General features: G+C 33.1%; 1 protein-coding gene across 1 annotated transcript; it reads right to left on the bottom strand.

Annotated features, from left to right (window-relative positions):
- Window positions 1-612: 612 nt before the first annotated feature.
- On the bottom strand, window positions 613-10,270 carry LOC112491549 (uncharacterized). The gene is made up of 14 exons (XM_060811392.1): window positions 9,426-10,270; window positions 9,231-9,347; window positions 8,985-9,130; window positions 8,596-8,806; window positions 8,219-8,456; window positions 7,953-8,103; window positions 7,494-7,810; window positions 2,587-3,392; window positions 2,315-2,443; window positions 2,051-2,238; window positions 1,755-1,965; window positions 1,407-1,644; window positions 1,138-1,288; window positions 613-1,043 (listed from the first exon to the last, which is right to left on the bottom strand). Exons 1-14 carry the CDS (start codon window positions 10,234-10,236, stop codon window positions 741-743), a joined length of 4,017 nt encoding a protein of 1,338 aa, XP_060667375.1. The 5' UTR covers window positions 10,237-10,270; the 3' UTR covers window positions 613-740.
- Between the last annotated feature and the right edge of the window lie 351 nt (window positions 10,271-10,621).

Here is a 10,621-nt window from a genome sequence, read left to right as displayed (position 1 = left end):
ACATGGCACATTCAGCTTATCAAACACTTCCGTTAAAAGATTGATGATGTAATTTGGTTTGTAAAATAATGCATTTGCATGCTGAATTATGTACATATGTGTGTGTGTGTGTGTGTGTGTGTGTGTGTGTTAAAATTTTTCTCTACCACCACACAAAATGACACTTCCGTTAAAATATTGATATTGTAATTTGGTTTGTGAAGAAATACAGTTGCATGTTAAATTATGTACATATGTGAGTGTGCGTGTGTAAAGAAATATAGTTGCATGTTAAATTATGTATGTGTGTGTGTAATTTGGTTTGTAAGGAAATACAGTTGCATGTTAAATTATCTACGTGTGTGTGTGTGTGTGTGTGTGTGTTGTGTGTGTGAGTTGCATGTTGAATTATGTACATATATATCTATGTGTGCTGTGCGTGCGTGTGTGTGTGTGTGTGTGTGTGTAATATGGTTTGTAAAGAAATACAGTTGCATGCTAAATCTTGTACACATATATGTGTGTGCATGCGTGCGTGCGTGCGTGCGTGCGTGCGTGTGTGTGTGTGTGTGTGTTTCAATCTCCTGTCATTTTTTTGGAATTTTAATGTTGATCTATCGGCATATTGAAATTGACTTTCTCTGAGATGCATTGTTAACATTGCACCCCATATCCTTATGAAACATGCTATTATGATATGTATTACATAATGCATTTCATTATACAATCTCACTACATAAGAAAGCAGATTATAAACATTGTCAGCGTGGTAAAATGTTTGAAATAGTGAGGCCATTCAGTGAAGGGTTTGTATCAGTCTGATCAACTGGAACAACTCTACCCACGGCAATTGCTGGCTGTCTTGGTTCAGGAAGAGGTAAAGATAAAGATTCATTTCCTAGTAACACAGCCACATCTGACATGGTGGGTCTGTCTGCTGGATCTTCTTGGACACACAAAAGTCCAATATGTATGCATCTCACAACCTCTTCTATTGGGCTTGATCCTATCAGCAGAGGGTCCACACATTCCAATTCTTTTCCGTCTGTCCATAATCGCCAAATCTGACATGAATTGTTTAATCAATAAGCTTATAAGTTCATGATGACACTGTTTTCTATTTGAAGAGAGAGAGAGAGAGAGAGAGAGAGAACATACATATGCAAGAAGAGTCTGTGCATGTTCTGTGAGGTAAAATCCGCTATTCTTTTTACCACTAATTATCTCAAGTAAGATTACACCAAAGCTAAAAACATCAGATTTTATGGAGAATAGGCCCTCCATTGCATATTCCGGAGCCATGTATCCACTGTTTCAAGAATTAGTATTGCCATATTTCTTTTAAAATTGTTTCGAGTATCAAATGTTGCAACAATCACTGCAAATCTCTAGATTAATGAAGTAGTCATCTGAAGAAGCAAACTTACTATGTGCCTACTACTCTTTTAGTGTTAGCTGTGTTCTGGTTTTCACCAAATATCCTTGCCATCCCAAAATCTGATATTTTGGCAACCATTTCATTGTCTAATAACACATTGTTGGGCTTAAGATCCCTGTGAATTATTTTATGCCGAGAGTCCTCATGAAGATAAAGAAGTCCTCTGGCGATTCCACAAATAATGTTGTAGTATGTCAGCCAATCAAGTTGAGACCGCCTTTCTGAGTCTGAAATTCAGTATCAAAGAACGCATTTTCTTCATTTTATTTTCCTATTGGTTTCCTCATAAAATTTTAGAACTGGTAAATTTATAGTATGGTAGTTGAAAGAAACAAACCGAAGATGAAAATATCAAGGCTTCTGTTAGGCATGTACTCATACAACAGCAGCTTTTCATTTCCCTCGATGCAACATCCCAAGAGCCTTACTAGGTTCCGGTGTTGAAGTTTTGCAATAAGTATGACCTCGTTTTTAAGTTCCTCTAAACCCTGCCACGACTTCCTTGATAGTCTTTTGACAGCTACTTCCTTCCCATCAGCTAGCACACCCTGATAATTTCTTAAATAATACATGTCATGACTAATGAAGCAATTACAAATTGAACTAAATGATCTAGAAAAATGATGTTATCACCTTGTAAACAGTGCCAAAACCACCTTGTCCGAGCTTATTTGAATCTGCAAAGTTGTCCGTAGCCACTTGTATAGTACTCAGATCCACGAACTGCAGTTCCTCAGAACGGACAAAATTTCCATCTTGTGTAATTGTGACAACCGTGGAGCTTGCTAAATCATGCATCAAAGCTTGCTGGCTTTTATCCTCTACAGAAAGATTAAATCTTAAGTAACATTTAATACTGATGTAATTGGTAGTAGTAATTGATTTATATATATTCACCTTGTTGTAATCGATTCGACCGGAGATATGCAGCATAGCACACAAATACAACTGCTGCTACCAAAGTTGATGCGCCTATAACCACCAGCACCGTCCAAATCTTCCATTTAAACCCTGCTTGATGAATGTCTTGTCATGGAAGTTATATTTTAGACACTATCATTTTGAGCTCTTCGTTGAAAATATTAATTCCAAAAAGTATGCATGCCTTTTCTTTTCCTTGAAGAACAATTAAAGCAAAAAATAATGCCAAGAGAGATTGAATTCCCTACCTTTCTTTGAAGCAAAGTTGTAAAATCTGTACAGCTGAAACCTCACGTTACAGCCCTTGCTGAGAACAATCCCACCTTCATGAGAAGAGCAGCAATACTGAAGATCTCCCAAGGTTTCTTGCAGGCAGTTATCGCAGGAATCTGGAGAGAGGTCCCTGGTGCACTGTGACAGACCATAAATTGTTTCCTTGTCCGAAAACTTGGTTTCTCCTGTGGCAAACATTCGCTTAGAAGGATCAGACACGGTTTGGTTCGAGAGGCCGTTCATTAAGTCCATCAACTCCTTCTCAAATCGAACTGGATTTGATACACTCTTCTCCAGCTTATTATGATCCGGAAACTTGCCGCTATTATCTATCAAAGAAGAGAAAATCCGGAAGGAGTATCGCACCTGACAATGTTCATACCAAATGATTCCATCTTTGGTCTTGCAAGTGTTTAAGATCTCTTGACTTGCACTTTGGATGCAAACTTTACAAGCCTTGAAGTCAATATCCCCTCTACAAAGTGCTTGTCCATAAACACTACTGTCAGAGCTATCTATAATGGAGGTGTTGGAGAATCCTGGAAGAGAATCGGTTAGGATAGGACTTGAAGATAATGCATTAAGAACGCTTTTGAGGTTATTTTCAAATTGGCTATTAGGAGTATAATTTCCGTAATTGGTTGGACAGAATGTGTACAGAGGATCTGCACCCGAAAGGGTTGAGAGCATTGAAAGCGTTAAGATTGTAGTGAAAACCATCGCTGATGGTTGATGCATTACAGAGGGGAAAAAAAACAAAAAAAAAAAAAAAAAAGTGCTGCTGAAATTTGAACTATCAGTAGAAGATGGTGCCTAGCCACTACGTGTACCTATAATTTTTTTTTTTTACATTTCAGAGCATTTCACATAAATTTCATGATGAAGCTGGAAATTCAATGGAAGAAGTTTGGAAACTTCACAGCCGTATGTTGCGGCGATCATTGACCATACACAATTGTTGGACTTGCATATTATATAGAGATGGTTTGCTTCTTACCAAATACACAATAATAATATTATAATATAGTGTGTGTGTGTATATATATATATATATATATGTTCTTTGTTTGAATTATACGTCAATCTGCTAGTTCCTTACTCTTTATCAAAAAGGGAGTGCTTAATAAATATTTGGCGTGGAATTTTGTCTCTCAGCAAATCTAACAATTTACCAGGTTTATCTCAAATTAAATGCAGAGCAAAAATGTCGTTATTTTTATTTACTACATCTTTCTGAATAAAATTTGTGCAATAAGCTTGTTTGCTCAAATAGAGAGATGTATCCACTGTTGTTATAAAATCGGCTCATCTATTGTAGAAAAAGGCCATCATCACTTTGTGGGTGCTCAATGCAAATCTTGCGAGATGCGTTTGAGTGTTCACTTAGTAGGCGCTTTCTCCATCATAGCAATTCTGAATAAAGAATGTATGGGATTTTAATATATATAACTCTCTTTTCGGACTAATTGACCTAACCAGAGAGAAATGAAATAGCAATGCGGAATTATAGGTACTTGAATTGGACACCAATAATTTATCAGCCTGCGGGTAGTACTTGAATCGAGAATTAATTAATACAAACATATTATTATTATTATTTTCTATCATTATACAAACATTAATTATTTCTTGAATTAAGCTTGGCCCCTGTGCAATACTTTGGGCTGTCTGTAGACTTTTCTACATATTTCTAGAGTCAAATTATTGTGTATTGTTGAGAGAATTATAAACTAATTAATTTCTTTAATCACTATTATGTAAACGAAAAAACTGATAACTTTTTTTTTTTGGATCCCCCAATTGAATATTGTCACTTGAGCTTAATACATCCAACTCAAGTTTGTCAAAATACTTGTAAAACTTAAGTTTCCTAGATATATTTCATTCCAGTGAGAATTTGTCAACTTAGAAGGGGTATGTTGTACAGCCAAAAAAATAAAATAAAAAATAAAAAAATTGGTTAGGTTTAATTTAACCCCTGGTTAAAGTTTATGTTTTTGATTTTTTGTTCTTTCTTTAATCACTATTACGTAAATTGATGAGCTGATGACTTTTATTTTGAACCCTCAATTGAATATTATCTATTGACCTTGATACATCCAACTCAAGATTGTTAATTTAACTACCTGCAAAACTCAAGTTCCCCAGTATACTCATTCTAGTTGGAATTTGTCAACTGAGAATGGGTTTTTTTTGGCCAAACATATATATAAATGATAAATGACTATCTGATAGTGATTAAAAGAACTAAAAAAGAAATGTTTATACATTTTTATTTTGGTTTTTTTTTTTTTTTCTTTAATACTGCAGTAAGTTTTTTAAGTTTGTAGTTAGCCGGAAAACTTAAATATTCTTTAACACTAACCAATTGTATACATCTAAAACTTTAAATTTATGGAAAACCAAAAGTCAAAACATAAACGTAAAATGAACGCTAAATTCATAACCGCCAAGTTCATAAGAAACCTTCTTTTTTTTTTTTAATTTTTAAAGAATATAAAAGAATTTCATAAACTTAAAAAAAAAAAATTAATTTGTGACTAAGTCCATTCTTTTGAGTGCAATCCTTGAATTGTTTCAAAACTATACAAGACCAATTACTTCTTTATTTCCAAGAATCATTTAAAAAAAAAATAACATTTCTTTATTATTTTTTTATGTTATATATCAAACAAACTTACATTATTACGTTGAAAAAAAATTTCTAAACTTTATACCGATACATATCTCAAATTTTAAAATAGATCGTAATAAATATTACATATACATTTTTTTTTTTATCGAAATGGATTTAATGAAAATTACAAAACTTGTTTTTGCATCTTAGAAATACGACCATAGTTTTCAAACTAATTTATAAATTCATGTTTTCATGGTCAGATATATTAGTCAGCAATACCTATACTACCCATAACTTACATATACAATTTGAATATTAATTATTAATTACGTACAAAGTGAAATTGTATGAAAAACTGTGTTCTAGTCCTAGGTCACCATAGTTTGTGGCAATCTAGTCAGCAATTACGTTCGTATACTACCCATAACCTACTTATACAATTTAAATATATTCATTATTATTAGTAACAAAGTCAAATTTTGTATAAAACTGTGTTCTAGCCTTATTCGCCGTTTACTTTGCAGTATAACATGGGTTATATTCATTTGACTAATAAAATAATTGACTTTCTGCCCCACCCCTTGTCTTGATCATTTACGACAATTTCCGTTCCTCATTATCTTGATGTCTTGACTGGTCAAGTGTGAATGCGAATAATATATCAACTCAACAACCTTATTTGACAACCTGTGTAAGTGTAACTTTGGTATACCTTTAGCGCCAATTAGAAACAAAAATTTATTCAGCCTCCAAAATATTACGGCCCATTCTAATATCTGGAATAACAACCCATCCCAAATAAGCAAACATTTATTCTTCATATCCTGCCTTAGGAATATCACATGACAGACAAAACGAATGGCAATGGGAAGTTTGCCCAGCGCAGAGTATCCCCTCCCTACATGGACGAAATCTTAGCAAATATCCTCATATAGATCATTACAATCTTCCCTTGAGACCTTAAAAGCTTTGCCATGCTCCCATCTGGTAATATAGCCATAATAAAACAAATATAAGATGCATCAGAGTCATGGCACCGAGCCTTGGTATAAAAAGGGTAATGTTGTACATGATGATGGTGTGCTATTTATTTTCACATTTAGATATTAATTTCCAAGTTATTCACTAGTTCTCTAACTTAATCGTCTGAGGGATGATATCCGAACACCCTCCGGGATGTGATGATTTATTGTCTTTTTGCACGCATTCAAAAGTTCGAGGATTCTATGCAATATAGAGATGTTGGTGCAACATTGGCACTATTTGTGCTATAACCATCTTTTCTTCTTTTTCTTTTTTTCTTTTTTTTATTTAATTTTTTTATTTCACCATCCTATCCACTTTTCCTGATTCGATTTTGAATATTAAAAAAATAAAAAAATTAAATTAATACTGTCATTTGTAGATTATATTATTAGATAGTTAGTAATAAAAATAAGTGACATAGTTCGTTAGATCATTATTGTATATATATATAATATAGGATTAATTACACTTCAATAGTCTCAACTTTCAGAGTTTTACAATTTATATCTTCAACTTTTCAACTCATCGATTTAAACCTTTGATTTTTAATTTGTTACAAATTTGGATCTTATTCACTTTTATCTAAAGGGTTTAATAGCCAACTCATGTAACTAAAATTAAATTATATTAATTTCTAAACGAAAACGTACTAAAGTGAAAAATATTAAAAAATATTTTTGATTTTTTATGTATTTTAGTATTTTTTATTTTTTGTAAAAAAAAAATTGGCACAGATCTTTTGACTAATATTAAACAATATTAAAATACAAACTGAAATATATTTAAAATAAATTGATAATATTTTACATTTTCATATCTTTCAGTTTGAAAAATTAATATAACTTAAAACTAATAATATAATTGTTAAGCCCTATAGTCAAGTCATAAGGTCCAAAATTATAATAAATTGAAAATTTAAAAACCAGTTAAATTGAAAAACCAAAACTTTGAAAATCAGGGATATTAAAACACAATTAAGTTATATATTGTACATGTATTTATGTATAATGGAATGAGGAAATATGCAAACTCGGTATCATTATCGGAGTAAATATGTATGGGGACCTATACAACTATTTAAAAAAAAAAAAAAAAAAAAAAAAAAAAAAAAAAAAAAAAACTATCCTAGTAAGGACATGTGGCACTTATAGTTAGAGTTTGTAAATTACCGCAATTCGTTAATCAATCACAAATATATTTTGCAAAGAAAAATATATTGAGTTGTGGAATGAGTATCATCGTGGGTGGATATTAGAAACTGTGAGACCATTGACGGAGAAACTGTTAACACCCGCTTCATCTTCATCATGATGTCGATCATCGGTGAACCTCCCCATGAAGAAGGCAGGTCGTTTGGGGTGGGAAAGAGTTGTACTTTCACTTTTCAACATTAAAACAACATAAGACATGGTTGGCCTGTCATATGCATCTTCTTGAACGCACAATAATCCAATCTGCAAATATCTTTCAAATTCATCTACTTCACATGAATCATCCACTAATAATGGGTCAATCAGGTCCACACCTCTTCCTTCATTCCATAGCTGCCACGCCTGCAATATTAATTATCCCAAGTCATTCTTAATGTATATTCTAATAAGAATTTTTTTTTATTTTTCATTTGAATTATTACGAAACAAAAATTATTTTACAATTGTAAAATAAAATAAAATAAAAAGCAAAAAGAAAACTAACATATGCTAGGAGACCAGGAGCACGTTTGGTTTGATGAAAGCCAGCATTTCTTTTCCCAGTTATGATCTCAAGCAACAGTACTCCATAGCTATATACATCTGACTTTACTGAGTATAGCCCCTCCATAGCATATTCTGGAGCCATATATCCACTGTTTTTCCAATAAAATTAACAAACATAAAGCTAAGTTATAGTTATTGAACAAATCAATTTCAAGGAAAGCTCGAAATAGAAGAAAAAAATTTATTGAGAAAACTAGCACTTACTAGGTCCCAACTATTGTAGCAGTATTAGCTTCTCCTTCATTTCCTGCAAAAATCCTTGCCATTCCGAAGTCTGAGATCTTGGGATTCATGTCACTGTCTAATAATATATTGCTAGCTTTTAAGTCTCTATGAATGATTCTAAGTCTAGAATCCTCGTGAAGGTAAAGAATTCCCTTTGCGATTCCATTGATGATGTTTAGACGTACGCTCCAACCAAGTTGCGCACGTTTCTTGCCATCTAAGATATGGGGAAAAAAAAAAAAAAAAAAAAAAAAAGAAAAAGAAGAAGAAGAAGATAATTTTTAGCCATGTAATTTGTATTGATTGGGAGGTCCTGAAACTAAATAAATTTAGAGGAAAAAAGATAGAAAATGAACCAAATAGAATGACATCTAGACTGCTGTTGGGCATGTATTCGTATACAAGCAGTTTTTCATCTCCATCTACACAAAAACCCAAAAGCCTGACAAGATTTTTATGTTGGAGTTTCATTATAAGTAGAACTTCATTTGTGAACTCTTCTGAACCTTGTTCAGAACAGCTTGAAAGCCTCTTGACTGCTACTTCTCTTCCATCACTCAGTATACCCTGAATATCAATTGAAGACAGATTTTCAAAATAATAATAATAATAATTATTATTATTATTATTAGTAATAGAAAAACCAAATATATACGTACAGTTAAATTAATACAAATCTTTTACAATTGATTTGATATCTTTAGTTTCATTTCTCAATGAACAAAGTTGTTGTTGATTAAATCACCTTGTAAACTGGGCCAAAACCACCTTGTCCAAGCAAATTTGAATCAGAAAAGGAGTTGGTAGCTGCGTGTAGAGATGCCAAGTCCATATAGACTTTGGGGTCAACATTTCTGCTTTGGAAATTTTGATTGTGGCACATGGGTAATCCTAGATGAAATGAAATGGATAACTGAGAAATTAATTAAAGGGATTGAGAGACTTTCTGCAGTTTCAATTTAACAAGTCTGTAAAAAGTACTAATTGTTACTTTTTCTGTTTCTCTTGCTAACTCCATAAAAGTAGAAACAGGAACCCAGAAATACTATTGCCACGAATGCTGCTACAGAAGCTATTATTGTGATTTTCTGCGTTTTCCCACCACCCTCTGCATTTTGAGAAAACAATTATAAATAAATAAATAAAACTAAAACTAGAACTAGAAAGAATTCATTGACATGAATACCTTCCTTTTTCCTAGCATTAGGGGCTGAAGTAAAATTAGTATCAGCTTCAGTTTCACCATTATAAAACCCGTAAAGCTCATACCGCAAGTAGCAGCTGCGGCTGAGGAGTCTTGCACCAATGGAAAAGTAATACTCATATAAAATGTCTTCAATGGCCTTTTGGAGGCATATATCACAGTCATTGGCCGACAAGTCTCTAGCGCACTGCACTAGAGCATATAAGGTTCTCAATAAGGTTCTATCAGTATAGGGAACATGTCCAACAGCATACATTTTGGCTGAGAGATTAAAAGCTGCTTCCTTAGTAAGATTCTGCAACGTCTTATTCACAACCGACTTAAACTTTTCCGGCTCCGAAATATGGAAATGATTGCCTTTGCCAATGTTGCCGGAGACATTCAATTGGCCGAAGAAATTCCGATTTGAGTAGCGCAACTGACATACTTCCTCATACACAACAGCCTCTTTCATTTGGGGACAGAGACTAACAATTGCCTGAGAGGCAGTTACCATGCAATCCTGGCAACTTTGGTTCGTAACATAGTTGAGGCACATGTACGAACCGAAAACTTCGTCTGGGTAATTTCCGGAAGTGGTATTGAAGAATTTAGAAGCAGAAGCATTTGAGACCAAAGATTGGAGTAGATTGTTGAGGTTTTTCTGAAAGGGAGTGTTATTTGCATAGATACTGGTATTGTTTGGGCATAGCTGATAAGGAGGATCAGCATAGGCAAGGTAGGAAAGGAGGGCTAGTAGAAGATAAAGAGAAAGCAAGGGAATGGGTTTTACAAGACCTTGAAAATTGGCCATCTTTGTTTCACATATGGTAGAGCTAGCAGCTAGCTATTAGATATACATCTTTTTTTTCCATAGCAGAACCCTTTCTCTACGGTCTCTGTTTTGACCTGGCTAACATGTCAAAGATTCATTATATGATAATGGCTAATTAAGTAAGGAATCAGGAGAGTTTATTATTATTATTATTATTATTATTGTTATTATTGTTATTATTTTGATTGGTAAGCACGCGAAAGTCAGGTTCCAACGTTTGTTGTTATAGTAACGTTGTAAAATTTCAATAAAGCCATGTTTCATATATAAAATATTTATTCAAAATGAAATAAAAATATTTATTCATAGGATTTTAAAAAATGAAAAAAGGGATAAATATTCTTATTGATACATTTGATTTTTA

The sequence above is a fragment of the Ziziphus jujuba genome, chromosome 1, assembly GCF_031755915.1.
Source record: "Ziziphus jujuba cultivar Dongzao chromosome 1, ASM3175591v1".
Lineage (NCBI taxonomy): Eukaryota > Viridiplantae > Streptophyta > Magnoliopsida > Rosales > Rhamnaceae > Ziziphus > Ziziphus jujuba.
The sequence above is the reverse complement of the archived record's forward strand: the minus strand, read 5'-3'. Positions and strand labels throughout refer to the sequence as shown.

What these genes read in the sequence shown, in the direction of transcription:
- LOC112491549 (XM_060811392.1), bottom strand. Translation starts at nt 10,236, where the DNA reads ATGGCCAATTTTCAAGGTCTTGTAAAACCCATTCCCTTGCTTTCTCTT. An exon ending in TAGCAAGAGAAACAGAAAAA is followed by an intron (nt 9,131 to 9,230) that starts GTAACAATTAGT and finishes CATTTCATCTAG; the next exon opens with GATTACCCATGTGCCACAAT. An exon ending in CCTTGATATTTTCATCTTCG is followed by an intron (nt 1,645 to 1,754) that starts GTTTGTTTCTTT and finishes ACTGAATTTCAG; the next exon opens with ACTCAGAAAGGCGGTCTCAA.